This window comes from Tympanuchus pallidicinctus, unplaced genomic scaffold, assembly GCF_026119805.1.
Source record: "Tympanuchus pallidicinctus isolate F22 unplaced genomic scaffold, pur_lepc_1.0 scaffold12, whole genome shotgun sequence".
NCBI lineage: Eukaryota > Metazoa > Chordata > Aves > Galliformes > Phasianidae > Tympanuchus > Tympanuchus pallidicinctus.
This window is the reverse complement of record NW_026294637.1, coordinates 2,428,568-2,444,326: the sequence shown is the minus strand read 5'-3', so window position 1 is coordinate 2,444,326 and position 15,759 is coordinate 2,428,568. Positions and strand designations below refer to the sequence as shown.

Here is a 15,759-nt window from a genome sequence, read left to right as displayed (position 1 = left end):
AACCAAGAGATTTATTTAGTGCTGAGAGAAAGAACTTGGAATTAATGGGAAGCTTAAAAGACACTTTGAAGTATATTTAAAAAAAAAAAAAAAAAAAAGTTTAATTATTTTTCACTTGACACTGTGATTCATGCTCAAAGCTTCAAAAGGACTCGCTCATATCTGAGTATTGTCCTTTTCCATTTGGGAAACGTGGCGTTGGCTTTCTGTCCTGTTCTTTGGAAAGGTACAGCAATCCACCAAGAAAACCAATCCCATAGAACAGAGTGGTAGAATGGCCTGGGTTGCAAAGGACCACAATGATCATCCACTTCCAACCCCCTGCTATGTGCAGGGCTGCCAACCAGCAGACCAGGCTGCCCAGAGCCACATCCAGCCTGGCCTTGAATGCCTCCAGGGACGGGGCATCCACAGCCTCCCTGGGCAACCTGTTCAGTGCCTCACCACCTCTGTGTGAAAAATTCCTCCTATTCCTACCGGGAATGCCAATCCCAAAGGCCCAGCTCCCAACATCCTGGGGCAGGATCCCTGCATTGCCCATGGTCACGGATGGGGCCTGGGCAACCCAACGTGGTGAGGGCAATCAGCCCACTGCAGTGGGACTGGGCGATCTTTAAGGTCCCTTCCAACACATCCACGACCCTACAATTCGCCCTGGTGCACCGACCTGCCCTGCACCCAGCCCTGTCCCAGCAGCACGTCCTTGTGTGAGCAGAAAGCTCTCGTGTGCCCTCCCCTGATTTACTGTGTTTGTTCCCAATGCAACGCAGCATAAATCAGCAGCGCCCCACCAGCAGCCATCACCAAGGTTATGCTCTGGTCCTGCTTCAATACAGCCAAAAGAAAGCATCCCCACTCATGAGCAGAGATCTGGGGCTGTGGGTTGGTGTTAGGACAAAGCACACGGGAGCAGGGCAGGTTGGGATGGCCCAACACACTACAACTGCTGCTTACTGTTGGTGCTTTTATTTTTAAGCACTCCTGCAAATGCAAAAAGGTGGAGGGAGCAGCTCTCCACAGCTGAAAGGCGTTCTCCTGCAGATTAAAACAGGTTTCAGCTGATGAAATTGGCAACCTAAAAACCCAGCTGGTGCCCCTTAAATCTCCTCCAGGCTGACCTAGACACTAACGAGAAAAGCACTACACTGCAGTAAAGTGCAAATTGGCTCTTTAGGGCATCCAGAAAAAATTTACATGCAAAGAAGAGGAGAATAGGCTGCAGCATGCCCCACGTCTTGCTGGCAGTAAAGTTTACTGGCTCAGAATTTCTTATTCCCTTTCCTTTCGGACAGAGGCTACGCAAAGTGATTTCTCCGTCAGGTACCCACTTGCTATGGGACTGCAGGAGGCTCTGTGGGGATAACAGGAGATCTTGGCCACCTGATGCCAAGTTCAGCCACGCAGCCAGCATCTCCGCCCTGGGTTTCATCCAGGGAAGGCAAACCCCACTCAGAGAGGCACAGAAACGGCTCCAAATAATTTTCAGATGTTTGAGACCAGATCGGGCCAATCCCAGGAGGCTGCTTGTTAAGCACAGAGTGGAAGCAGGAAGCATTCCCAGCACAAAGGGCCCTTCCAGGACACGCTCCATGAGCCCTAAAGAAAGGGCACAGCCTGGCAGTGGAGCTGGAAAGGGCAAAGACCCTTTTCGTGCTAACAGCTCTACCCACAGGAAGGAACCCCGAGCACACAGCAGCCCCATGCTGTTATCCGTTCCCCATGTGGTCAGCAGCCCCAACCTGATCTCACCTCTCATACAAACACAGAATGACCAGGGAGAGAAAGGATGAATGCGGAGCTGGGCTCGGCATGGCCACAGGCACCCCGACATCACCGGGTCCCATCGCATCGCCCTGAGATTTGTGTGCAGTGCTGGTGGGCAGGAGCACGCAATGCACAGGGAGAGGCAAGGTCCTTCTGGAGGCACAGAGCTTTCTGCACGTGTTAAACACTTCAAAAGCCTTCACCACAGCGCGTTCTCAGGAAGCACCCCATTCCCTCCTCCCTCCTTTCGCTTCCCTCCCCCTCTGCTCCATCACCTCCCACCCCACAGCTCTGAAATTTGGGATGGAGGGAAACACCACCTCAGTCATCTCAACGCACAGCTGAGCACCGCAGCACTCCCTTAGGTCCAAAAGCAGAGTGAAACCCAACCACTCCTCTCCTGTTTTGTGCACTCTCAGGTTCCAGCAGCAAAGTTCCTCATACAGAAACATCCCCCATGTGCAAAAAGCCAGAAAGGCAGCAAATCCTCCACTCTGGCTTTAAGTTACCAGCACAGGAGCACGTTGGCTGATAAGTGAGCGGGCTCCTCTTGATGCAGAAGCAAGGCAGAGCAGCACGCTGTGCGCTTTGCCAACGTGCCTCCCTCTTCTCTTAAAGTGCGATTATTGACATGTTTGCCTCCTTAAACCATTGGTTTTATGTGCTTGCCAATGGCTCCTGAACACGTGCAAACAATTATTTTTATTTTCTTGCAAAACCAAAATGTTGCATATTCTTTTGGATAAACCAAGCTCGGGTAGGTTTTCATGAGCCCCGCTCCATAATTTATTAGTTTCTAAACTCTGTAAAACTAAAAGCTCCAGTAAAGTTCAAATAAGTTTGTGATTTCAAAGTAATTTTGAGCAGACCGTTCGTGTTCCTGCCCAGCACTATTCAGCTGATTTCAGTGGGAATTCTTCATCTGCAGAGGGGGGCTCCGGCATTGTTCTGTTAGATCAAATAAAAGGACAATATCCGGGGTCAGAAGCCCAGGAGCGCAAAGCACGAGGAAATGATGGTGGGGGAAGGGGACACAGGAGAAGCATCTCCTGCCCCAGATCCGCTGCTGCTATGGAATGGGACCTCTGGGGCAGCACGTGGCTTTGGGGCCACACCAACACTGGCAGCAGCTTTGTGTGATAGCCACTGCCCCACTGCCCCACGTCACACTGCCATCACAACCAGCACAAGGTCCCCGCACGGCTTTGCTGCCCCAGCGTTACACACAAAGGTGTTCCTGTTGGAAAGTGGGATGGGAGGAGATGGGGCTGCGAGCCCCAGGTTTGGGCTGCAGGGGGTCAATGCTCAGCACTGTGTGTGCTGTGAAATGGGGCTCTGCAGAGCAAGAAATCACAGGGAGCAAAGCTCAGGCAGAGGGAAAGGAAGCAGGAGGCTTTCTCATGTACACATGCGACGGGGGAAAGGTGTTGCAGCTCTCTGCTGGGCTGCTCTGCACTGCCTGCACAGGGGTGCAGCAGCCAAAACTGGGATCGAGCAAAGAGAGGCAGGGACCCAGGCTGCAACTTTGGATACTCTGCCACCATCCACTCCTAACGAGAGCAGGAGCTCGCAATGTGCATGACAAGTAACAAGGCAAAGAGCCATCCGATCAGTGCAGCATTACCAGCTCCCTGTGCTGGGGGTGGCAAGGTGGAGTGGGGGCACCAACCTGCCCTGCAGCCCCATCCTTCAGCTAGCTCTCAAATCCCCCAAAGGAAGCTGAGTATGGGTGGCACCAGCAGACACAAGCCCTACACTGGTCCCAAACGCAGCACCGGTCCCAGTGACACACACAGACCCCCAGACCGCCCTGCTCTGGGGAAAGCAGCAGCCCTGTGCCCAGAGCTTCTCCTGTTGGACCCCTCAAGAGAAACAAAACTCAAACGCGGGCTCGAATTTCATCCACTGTCTTTGAGCGGTACTGAGGAAATGATACCAGATACCTTCTTAGATATATTGAGAAAAAATTGTGTATTGTGTTACACCAATTTAGCAGAAGGAAGTCCTTTCTCACATCAAAAACCAAAAACACAAAGCCACGCAGAGCAGGACTTAGTGAAAGCTTACGGCTTCAATAATTCAGAAGTTAAGCCTACTTAAATATAAATGACGATGCTTAATTCCGAGGCTGCTACTGAGCACAGCCCTAGTATCCTATGTCTGCCTCTGAATGCTGGGCTCAGCAAGAAAGAAAAAAGCTGCCCACCAACCAAAACAAAGAGCTCCAGGAAATTAAGGGGGAGAAAAGAAAGAAAAAAAGAAGAAGCAATAGAGTCCCAGTGCTGAGCGCATCCAACGCGCTGCGTTTGAGCCGCGCGAATGGGAGCCAAGCGGGCGGGAAGGGCGAAGCACACCGGCCAGCACCTGCGCTCATCGTCCCCATCCGTCCCTTCTGCCCCGGCCGCAGGAGGCTGTTTGGGACGCAGCCGTACCTCACTGCTAAACACAGCGAGGGTGGGGGGAAACCTCAGCGCTGCAAAACTTCTCACGCAGAGCCAAGCGTCCGTGTTGGTCCTTTACAACCGGACAGCGCGCAGCCCAGGGGCTGCCCTACCGAACCGCAGCAGAACGCAACACGGGACAAGGAGACAGCGGCAGGCAAAGAACCGGGCAAACCCAGCTCAGTAAGGCTTTGCTTTCAACGATTCTCTCCTTTTCTCTCCCCCTTAAAAAAGAGGTACATTTGCAGCCAACCCCAGCAGTGCGGCAGAACCCATGCCTTCACATCCCCTCGCATCCCCCGCAGGTTGCTCCCGTTTCCCAGCACGAACCACGTGGCGAAGTCTGCGCCGGGAACAGCCCGCAGCCCATCTCAGGACGCCCCGCATCGCAGCCGATCTCCCGCACCCTCCGCTGCCTCTGCCCGCACCGGGCTGTCTCAAGCAGTTTCCGCATTGCTTTACGCGGCTGCTGAGCAGAAAGAGGGCACGGGAGGCACCGCGCGGCAGCACCGCTCCGCAGCAGCGCGGCACAGCGCGAGCCCCGCGTCGTGTCAGCGGGAAGCGTCCCGTGCGCTGCGTGCAGGCAGCTCTGCGCGGTGCACGGGCTGCACGCCGAGCCGGGGAAGCACGGGCACGGCACCGCGGGGTTCAGATCGGCGCGTGCCGCTCTTACGGCCGCCGAAGCACCGCTCGGTCTCATGCCTGCAGCCGCGGCTTCGGCCGGGCGCAGCGCTCAATGCGGCCGGGCCCCCAGCGGGTCGGGGGCCGCTCCGTCCGGCAGCCCCGAAATCTCAGCCCCACGGCCCCGTCCTTCCATCCCACGTACGGACGGTACCGCGGGCGGCGCCGGGCCCCGCTCAGCCCAACGGGAGCCCGACGGAGCGGCGGTGGCCGCAGGCGGGGAAGGGACCGGGAGAGGCGGGGGGTCCCAGAACGGAGCGCGGAGCGGGGGCTGAGCCCATTCAATGAAGGGGGGTGAGGAACCGACCGACGGACAGAAAGCGGCGACGGCTGCAGGTCCCGCCGCTCCCCACGCCCTTACCTCCGCAGCAGAGCAGCAGCAGCCCCAGCAGGCGGGCGGGCAGCGCGGAGCCCCGCGGGGCCATGGCATCCCGGGCGGGCGGCTCGGCTCCCCGCGCCCCACCGAGAGGGAGCGGCCCAGGAGGGAGAGGAGAGAGGCGAGAGCCACCCTCCAGTGGAGAGAAGAAAGAGAGAAAGAAAAACTAAAAAAAAAAAAAGAACACCAAACAACCGAAAACGGGGGTGAAGAAAGCAAAAAGCGGATTTCAGCGCAGCTCCCCTCCGAGCGAGCACGCCGCCGCGCCGGGCGGGCGGGGGGCGGTGCTGAGGGAGCGGGGCCGGCGGGGGCGGGCAGCGCCTTGCGCCATCTTGCGTGGCCGCGCGCCTATCGCGTGGGCGCCGCGCCGTCCCTCGGGGCTGTGCTTTGCCGGTGTTCCCTCAGCAGAGCCGCCTCGGGGGTCTCCCACCGCCGTTCTCCTGTGAGGGTCTTCCTCGCCCGAGCTGCCCCGTGGATCACCGCCGAGGCATCTGTCCTCTCCGGTCTCCCTTCGCTACTGCTCGGTCTCTTCGCCGCAGCTGCCTCACGGCTTTCCTCTGAGCGGCATTCCCTCATGATGTCTCACCATCTTCCCTGGTCTCCTGACTGCTCTCCCTTCGCCGCTGTTTCCCCACAGGTGGCGGTTGGCTGGGGCAGCCCATGCGATCAGTAGAATCACAAGGTTAAAAACGACCTGTCAGATCATCTAGTGCAACCGTCTTCTCGTTACTGTTGCTACCACAAAGTAAACCATAGGGCTTAGGGGATGTCGGGGGTGTTCTCATCGTGGCTGCCTCAGGCCTGGCCCCTCGCTGCACCCGTCGATCTCAGTCCCTGTGTTGGAAATGGTGCCCAGGCCTGCAGCACACGGTGAGCTCAGAGCTCTTGGCTGCAGTGCTTCCTCGTGATTGCCTCAGCTGTGCTCGCACCTGGGGGCTGCCTCTTACCCGCCTACAGGGATGGTAACCACAAACCTGGTGTTAAACTGGGCTGCAAAGAGAAAAGGCGCTGTTGAGATGGAGCAGCTTCAGACTGCTCTGTCGTGGGTTTCATCCTCAGGCTATCTTGGAAACCCAGACTGCCCACTGAGTTGGTTGTCAGTGCAACCAACTGCAGAATTGCATCTGCAAAGAGCGGGGCAGTGCGGTTGCAGGGTGGCAGCTGGGAAGAGATCCCAAATCTGGGGAGGCACAGAGGACAGGCGTGACAAAGCAGCAGCTTGGCTTGTCCCAGCCCAGCGCTCCTCATTCTAAGCACCATGATGTGACTTAGCTGGGTGAGTCATACAGTCATACTGCCTTTGAAGGTGCTCTTGTATTCGATGAACAACCCAGCGAGGAAGGACTCAGCAGGGGATGAGGTGCCTAAATCCTACAGCAGCCTGAAGATAGCGTCCCAGCTTATGTCATGAAATGAGGTAACAACGCTGCCCAGCTCTCAGCCCTAATGCCAGAACAGTACCTTGCTGACACAGAATCACAGAATTGTAGGGGCTGGAAGGGACCTCCAGAGATCATCGAGTCCAACCCCCTGCCAAAGCAGGTTCCCTACAGCAGGTCGCACAGGTAGGCATCCAGGCAGGTCTTGAACATCTCCAGAGAAGGAGACTCCACCACCTCCCTGGGCAGCCTGTTCCAGTGCTACCAGTCCTTCCACTGGTGCTGCCCAATACTCTGCCCCTCTCTGCAAACACAACTTCCACTCATCATAATCATCGTTAGTGAAGTCATCTCTTCAGTGACCGCTCAAAGTCTTTTGTGTGTTTGTCTGAGGGCAGAGGGGGCAGACAACAGGAAAAAAAGAAAAACAACAGAATTAGATCTTAAGTCTAATTCTTTGCACCAAAACAGGTTACTAATCCTGCCTGGGTCAGAAACTGATGAGAACACGTTGTAAAGACAGGCAATGGATAGAGACAGCTCCCTGGATGGTGCGCTCTGATGCGGTGGAGCCGGTTAGCATGGAAAGGAGACGTCACTGCATCTGCTCCACATTAAAGGTTTGCTCATTTAGAGTAGAACTGATCTGTAAGAAGTTGCTTTCAGTGGGGAAGAATTTGCTCTGGGCTGAACTGGCCCTGTTGGCCCCTCAGGAACATCTGAATTCCTGCACCGTTGCTGACCTTTTGCACAAACTCTGCTCCTGCTTCCTGCTCCCCAGCCGTCTCCCTGGCTGCCACCATGCAAGCATTTCTCTATCACTCACAGCCACTACAGGCTCATAGCAGCTCCAGGGACGCTACCAGTGTGGTAAACATCTCCAGAATCTGACTAGCCCCAAGGATTTCTTGTCAGAATCAATAATTCTAAGGGAAAAAAAAACAAAAGAAACAAACAAACAAACAAAAAAAACAAAACAAAAAACCCAACCCACCACAGTGTGTTTTGTAGTGCTTCTTTCCCCTAGAAGCCTGATTTTGGATGCTTTTGCTCCTGTGAGTAGGTGATGGCAAGGGTGGCAGTGGCAGGACACAGGACTGGGGACAGGCAGCCATCTCTTCGAGGGCACGGCTCAGTGCAGCCCACATCTTGCAGCTGACATGGGTGACACCACTGGTGTCACATTTAGAAATCCCAAGTGTGCCCAACAATGGGACTCATGTTCAAAGCAATGAGATTTTCAAAGAAAAATGCAAGTTTGCAGCCTTTCTTAGAGTTACTTGAGGACAGCATCTGGAGCACTCATGTTTTTCTGTGCTCTTCTGTAACTATGAGGGCTTAAAAAGTTTTGTAGTGGTGGACTCAGGAATTTGTTTATCACGCTGTGAGCAGAAATTTGAAAAACGGCCCCTCATGCAGAGGGGTCCCAGCACCATCTGTCTGTTGTCCCCCTCAGAAGTTACCCAAGTTATCCTCCATGAGAAGCAGCTCCAAGGGCTCAGCTCACCGCCTGCTCAGTGAACTTCTATCAGTGCCAGAAGTGCTCCTGATTTACACCAATTAATTGCAGACTGAGGTCCCCAAGACACCATTAGTAATTTCAGGGAACGAAGCGGGAGATTAACCTGTCTGAATTAACTCCATTTATTATTCTCAGTGTAACTGTGGTTTCCCTGTCTGCTAACAGTCTGGGAGCTTTTCGCTTCCATAAACATAGGTGGGGTTTTGACGTCTGTTTTGTGATCTGTGTCATAGGAGAGCCAAAATCAGGGCACCCATCTGGAGGTACAGAGCTCTGCCGCTCCTGGGAAGTGCTCCTGGAAGCTGCTTTTCAGCATGAAAACTCTGCTATCCGTGCTCAGGGCTGTGGCTGGGATCAGCCCAGGCTGTGTGACAGAGGGGTGATGACATGGTGTTGCTGTATGTCCTTGGTCAGACCTCTCTCCCTCAGGCATGGCTGTAAAATACTGCACGGAGGCATGCTGCTGTTTGGAAAGCCTGGGAGAGGCTTTATAACTGCTTTATAACACATTGCTTGCAGTGCAGAGTGTAGTATGGGGTGCGTGCAGCTGTGGAGCATCATCCCAAGCCACCTCCCTGCATCACAGCCCTTTGCCTCATTGTGCCACTTCCCACCAAGCTGAGCTGGGCAGCGTTCTATACCGGCTGCTTACCGACTGAGCTGACCAGAGCCTTGAGCTCAGTGCAGTGATTGCCAGCTGCATCACAGCACTGGATACAGGGGTGATAAAAGAATGAAATGCAGACAGATGCCTTGCTCTTACCTGCACTCCTCTGTAATCCCAGTTCCCCTGTAACTGCTCTGTCTGTGAATCCCTCTGCTGTTAACTCAGTTGCTGTCTTGTTTCCAGTTGTCCCACTCAGCAGCATCACACTGAGAAGTGGGACAAGCAGTCAACCCCCCACAAAGGTCCTTCCTCGCTCATTACCTGTCATTAAGAGAAAGACTCATCGGAGTTACAGTTTGACAGAGTTCCCTTCAACCACCATCAGAGAACACTACACTAAGTGCAGATTTATTACCACTGTAATGCAGATAAAATGAGATTTTATGGCCCTGTAGTCCTGGAAGCATAAAGCAATAATGGAAGCTATCTACTCAAGTAGGGAATGCATCCTAGGAAGAAAGGGAGATGCACGGGAGGTTAATAGCGTTCCTCAGGCACTGCCAGGCATCTTCTCACCAATCTGGCTGGACACAAGCCACTAAGTGTTTAATTCAGTGCATCGTCTAAGAGAGGCCTCACCATTTGCTTGCTAGATGCTTCTGCTTATTTTCCAAATAAAATTCCTCAATAATGTAATGGATAAAACTGGAGGGTTTGGGTTTGTTTTGTTTGTTTGTTTTTTTAAATAGGAATCAGCTCAATAGCTGAGAAATGAGCAAGCATCAAGAAAGACCTGCTGACCCCAAACTGTGCCTGAAATCCCAGCAGAGTGATGTCTAAGGAAGAAAGCACTCACCACCATAACACTCCCAGCCTCCATGGTTACAAGCTCAGGCACTGAAGTGAGCATGAATCCCGAGTCCTGCTCCCACCAGCAAGCACTGCAGCTGCAATATAACCTCCAGTTAGCAGACCAGACACTGGTTCTGGGTATTTGCCTCCACTCTTTCCATCAGTGATCTCTATCAGCTCACACAGATGAACAAGTCCTGCATCAGTCGGGTATGGGCTGCAGAGAGGTGGTGAAACCTATGCCATCTTCTCACTGTGACCAAGCACAACAACCAGAGGCACTCTGCCACGTAGCCTCAGGGCTCTCAGCTGCAAGGTCTTGCTCAGATCCATCGTTGAGTTCCTCGGGTAAGCATGAGGAGATTGGAGATGTAAGCAAATGCACATGCGGTCCCTCTCACACCACAAGGCACAGCTCTAGTCAGGCTGCAGAGATACACAAGCATTGGGGCAGGATCAGCCTTCCACAGCAAAACTCTTCCTCAGAGCAAGAGTTGCAAAAGATGGACTCAGGAGACAAATTCCACTGGTTTTCTGTTGTGCGTGTGAGGTTTTTTAGGGTTTTATTAATAATCCATTAGTTAAGGAATATAAGGACAACGTTTTCTTACACTTTAGCACTCGAGTATTTGTGGAGTAAGAACAGTCTCTGAAGAAAGAAAGTTATAATTAAGTACAGCATGGAACCAAATACAGACACAATCTTCAAACAAGACCAAGCTCTGGTTACACATCCTTATGCACTGTGCAGAAAGTGAAACGAAATTTAATTTTAAAATATTAGCATAGGAACATGATAACAGAACTAGATGGTAGGTTTCTGCTGGACTACACACCTCTTCTCTAACAAGGGCATTGATTAGAAAAGACACAACGATCCCTTCCAAACATCTATTTCTAATGAGATCAAAAACATACACAGCGATCCACTACAATGGGTGTTTTCTTATAGGTGTGTTTCATGGGCTGATCTCAGGATTATTAGCTAGTAACATAACAAATTCTCAAAGCCTAGGTTATAAGTTAGCTCATCTTAACTATTTAAACCAGAATCTTACTGTCTGTTAAGTAAGAAATCAAATTGCAAAGTTGAGATATTCAGCTCAGTCGTGTATTTCATCTAACAAAGATCTAAAAGAAGAAAAGGATAAGAATTGTGACTCTCACAGCAGCATGGAAATATACAGTTGTGTAGCCAAACGGTAACATTAATACCACAAAATTATGCCAGAGAGACAGATTTGACATTTTAACAAAGTAAAACAACACACACTGGCAAAAAGCTGAATAGCAATAACCTTTAGTGTTACTGGAAGGGAGAAAAGGGGGAAGGGAGCCTGATGATTAGGAACATATATTAAGTACAATGGGTAATTAAAGGTAACAACAGTTTGAGCGTCTGTGAGAAATTGGCAAGAAAGCTACTTATTTCATGATAAAAAAATATACGCACTGGTTGTTTCAAGCTTTACATGAAATGTATGTTATCTGTCTTCTTCCTTTCACTTCTAATCCAGTCCCACATGTGCCCAATCAGCATGGGGGGGCTGGGGTACAGCTGCACCAAACGAGGGCACAGAGATCAGCTTTGCTGCTGCCAATCAGCAGTGATCTCTTGTTTCTGAGAGACCCGCTCTGATTTCTGCAGCTGAGGTTTGCTGCCTCAGTCCACTGTCACGCAGCACCTGGACATCCAAGCTTCATGCTTCAGAAGCCTCAACATGAGGAAACAAAGAATTTCTGTGGTGCTTAAGGAGAGCACTCTGCTCTCAGACTATGCAGCTAACCCAGTGGTTTGTGACTTGCCCAAGATGAGCCAGGTGAGCAGTGCCACACCATGCTTGCTTGTGCGGGCTTCCGTGACAGGCAGGGATGGATAGTGGGCTGATCAGCATTGCTCAGCCCATGGTTATGTGATTCCTAAAGCTGGTACAGACAAAGCAGAGGGTGGATGTACCTAGGAATGTCCCTATGGCACAGCCCCTCATCAGCCACGGGACTAAGCCTCCATCCACACAAGTCCTCTGTATGGAAAGATCAGGGCTGACACGTCACCTGCCCCAGGTACAGCATGACCACAGGAAGCCAGCAGAGCTCCAACATCCATTGTGCCTGCTGCGGGCCCAACTCCTCCTGGCACTGCCCTCCAGCAGTGGGATATCAGTGGAAGTAATCCTTTGATGTGCTTTCATGCTTGCAGATGGCAACTTGGCTTTGGAGATGAAAGAAGTCACAGATGTTCTTCTAGAGCGAGCTTTTTTGGAGCATGGTCTTCATCTCCTTTTGCACACCAAAGTTAGCATGGCTTGTCCAGGCAAGGACTCCCCCACGAAATTGACTACCAGCTCAGGTCCAGCTACAGAAATCTGCCCCCACCTCCACAGCTGGTGCCTGATAGTCCCCAGTTGGAGGGTTTACACTCCTGCAATTGCATCCGCTCTCATATAACTGTGAATGACCCTTATTGCCTGCAATAACACTTCACTGCCTTATCGGTAACACTGCTAAGTTGTTAGTTTCAAAGTCTTGTGGCAGTGAGTTCTTGGAGGTTAATTATGCACTTCCACTGCCCAGTTATCATGGCTTTCTAGCTTCATGCATTAACTCCTGCCTAGCAATGATTTCCAGCCTCTGCTTTTCAGCCATGGTGCTTCAGAGCCCAGAACAGCATTTCTGAGACTCCTGGGCTGGAGTCGCTCCAAACACCAACTGGAGCAGCTGAGTCAACAAGTAGAAGTACAGACGTGTAACAGAGTGTCATGCTGGGGGGAGAAACTGTAGCATGGGGAAAGGTGGAAGCTTCAACAACAGCTTCCCAGTGTACATGGAAGCTTAGAGGTTCCCTGCTGAACAGCAGTCTGGCAGCAAGGACAAAGGCTGGTCCAGCTCAGCTCCAACGCAGGGCACATTGAGAGGGTTCTCAGAAACGATGAGAAATTATCTCCTGTTCATCCAAAACCTTCAGCAAGCTCACTGCTTATGGGAGGACGAGTTGCTCTCTGGAACTTGAGCATGAGTGGTCTCCATTTGAGCACAAAAGATGTCCCCAGGCTCACAAGTTAAATTTGTAATTGTTGGTTCTTTTCTTCCTCTTTGCTAGCGTAAATTTCTTAAAGAAAAACTGATCAACATCCTGCCAGCTGAAGCAGTCTCCTTTGGCCAGCTCCTGTAAAATACAGTCCTACAAAGAAACACAACCCCCTCCAGCTGTAGGGAACGTGTCTAAGCAATACTTAGAAACAAAGCAAGATAGACATCAGCTCTGCAGCACTATTCAAAAAAATAGTCAACAACCAGTGCAAACATATTCTTTAGAAAAAGGCAGTATAAGAATAAGTTAAAACCTATAATGGACTATAACAAAAGAGTAGATCTACTGCTTTTTTCTCCAACAGACATGAGGTAGTTGTGTTGTTAGGGAGGACAAAAAAACAAAGGAAAGAGAGAAGTAGTAAAAATGCTACTCTATACCACACGCTACTCCACTTCATAAAATTAAATAATATAAAGATGCTCCAAGGAAATAAAAATACATGTCGTACATTAAAAGGACAGATGCGTACCTAAAATATTAGGTACAAGAACCTTCATAAAACAAAGTCCAGGCTGGTGAAATGACCCAGACACCAAAGAAGGTTCTATACAGTACAAGTTGTTAGAGGCACTCGTAGAGTGTGTAATAAAAGGCCACTACATCAGCCTGCTAGCAATGGTTACTGTGGCAGCGTACCAAGAGAGCCTTATTAATCCTTTTAACCACGGGAGGGCAGAAAAGGCTGGTGGTTACAGCTCTGTTTGTTGCATTGGTTCCACCCCCGTGTGGGACTCTGACAAAGTCCATCCCAACACCAGAAGGCAGCAGGTAGTCCAAGGCCTCCGTGGACAAGAGAAGTTGAGGAGACTGGCTCAGCACACCGTGCCTCTTGCCAGGCGTACAGGGGCCTACAGTGAGGTGATGGCACCAGCCCAACACAGAAGGCTCTGCTCTAGCTGTGGTTTCATGTCAGTCTTCGGCAGACACCTCAGTTCTGCTCCCAGAACACCAGGTTGCTCATTAGCTTCGGCGGAAAGATGGGCCCTTATCAGTCTACCTACTGATTTCTTGAAGGCGATATGTACAGCTGACAGGTCCTAACCCCGTTCTGGTGAGATGCTGCACCTTCTTAGCTCGATCCAGGGAACCGAGGGCATGCAGTACCTCAAGGGAACAGGCCCTTAGCGGTGCTTCTAGCTCTCCCATGATCAAAATCAGATTAGTTTACTCTTCAATGATTGTGGACACATGCTATGTTCTCAGATGCTGAGGATGAACTGGTTAAACCAGAGTTACTACACAGGGGAGCCTCCTCTGGGGCCGCAGATAGCGCCTGGCACTTGACTGCCTGCACATCCCCCCTGCCTTCCGGGATGGAGTCCAAATCTCCACTCTCCACTGAATCCAAACTTTCCCCGTTCCTGTGGAAGCCATTGGTGAGCCCGGGGATGCAAACGGCCTCTGCTGTGTTAGTCTTTCTGGTGGCATACAACAGCTCATCCTGGGTCTGAGCCTCCACGCTGCCCGAGCAGTCCATCAATGCTTGGAGAGCATCCTGCTGGGTGCTGGGAGAGCTGGGGAGAGCCAGGTCACCAGAGGAAAACTCTTCAGGGTCCTGCTCCTCGGTTTCTGTCTCTTGAGTATCCAGGGTGCGCAGCTGGGAGTCACAGTCTCTGTCAGAGGCTGAAAAATCAGAATGAACAATGACCTCTGCTTCCACTTGGTGGAGGCTGGCTGGCGGGTGACTCTTCTTTACTTCATTCTGTTATCAGAAATGGGGAGAAAAAAAGAAAAAAAAAGCCATGTCAATTAATTGAGGCTGTGACCTAACCAAGCACTGCAACGTGGGGGCTTTTTTAATTCCACAGAGTGCAATGGGATGTACACCTGCTGCTATTAAGCACTATCTTGATATGTTTCTCAGAGCTGAAGCCTTAAGAAGCAGCTCAAATAATCTCAGGATCATTATTCCTGTTTTACATTTGGGAAAGCAAGTCCCAGGGGTGATCTGCCCAAGGTTTCTTGGCAGGCTGGAGCAACCACTCCTCCAAGCCTCTGTCAGACAACACTTTTCAAAACTCACCGCTCCATTTCCATATTGACAACCAGATTTCAAGAGCAGCACTTGAGAAAATTGGCTGCTGAGAAAGCTCGTGGTATAGACCCACACCAAGGCTCCCTTCCCTTTTCTGGTTTAATCTTGGTACATGCCACCAAAGGTTTGCTCATTTGCTCATTACAACCCTTGTCACAACTTGCAAGGGTTGGTATAAATTCAAACACTTCAAATCAGAAAGAAAGCAGTTAACTTCTGCAGAGTTTAAGCAGAATTCAGGCTATAGGTCTTCACAAGCCTGGCTAACAGGTCACTCATTCTGCCAAATTATCATTCAGTAATTCAACAGTCAAACGAGTCTGGAAGGTCCCAAAGAGCTCTTTAGGCAAATCAGTGCTCAGACTCTGCCCTGTGTGATTTAGGAGTCAGAAGACAATTCAAAGTATGGAAGTGAGATATCTCGTGTGTAATTTGTGCCTTCTGTTGAAGGCAATTTTTTTGCATCATTTACATATTTTAACAGTTTTCCCCTTTTGTTGACAAACTCTGATGGATAAGCTGTGCTGTAAACAGTGCCCTGTAATTGGGTTGTAAAACATCATCTTAACTCTATCCACAATGTTAATTACATCCTGTGTATAATTGATTTTCACACTACTATCTAGGAAGAAAACATAGGTGGGTTACTTAGAAGTATTTGTTGGGGGTGAGCTTCTTAAAGCAGTAATTAGATCCACCTTCTGGTACAGAGCCAACCCGAATAGGTACTGGCTTACTTTGCTGGGATGGCATAGATGTTACGTGGCACAAATGCTATTTATTCCAATGAAACAAAACCAGAAATAGCATTTTCTCCCAATCTATACATGCACACAAAGGTGGCAAGTGCAGTGGAAATTGCTATACTCTATCTGGAGTTGCAGGAGCTTAAATCAACCCTCAACCTTTGACTCCTACTGTAGGCCAAAATGCAATGCCTTCTCCAAGCAGGCACACCATACATGTTAGTGAGACCGTGCTGAGCACTGCAGCTCCCAACCCACGGCC

The 15,759-nt window shown here is 50.8% G+C and overlaps 2 protein-coding genes across 4 annotated transcripts in view; both read right to left on the bottom strand.

The window, feature by feature from the left end:
• IGDCC3 (immunoglobulin superfamily DCC subclass member 3) overlaps positions 1-9,232 on the bottom strand; it is a 91,780-nt gene extending 82,548 nt beyond the window's left edge. Inside the window, exon 1 of one of the 2 annotated variants that reach the window (XM_052671723.1) lies at positions 8,927-9,232. In XM_052671723.1, coding sequence (XP_052527683.1) covers positions 8,927-9,032 — 106 coding nt within the window. In that variant the 5' untranslated portion in view covers positions 9,033-9,232. Of the gene's footprint in view, positions 1-5,247; positions 5,533-8,926 lie in introns of those variants that run through there. The other variant, XM_052671724.1, reaches the window with a different exon arrangement.
• Positions 9,233-10,168: 936 nt separating this feature from the next.
• Positions 10,169-15,759, bottom strand: part of IGDCC4 (immunoglobulin superfamily DCC subclass member 4) — a 79,231-nt gene continuing 73,640 nt past the window's right edge. For both annotated transcript variants that reach the window (XM_052671721.1, XM_052671722.1), the window contains exon 20: positions 10,169-14,418. In XM_052671721.1, the coding sequence (XP_052527681.1) occupies positions 13,888-14,418 (531 nt within the window). In that variant the 3' untranslated portion in view covers positions 10,169-13,887. The remainder of the gene's footprint in view (positions 14,419-15,759) is intronic.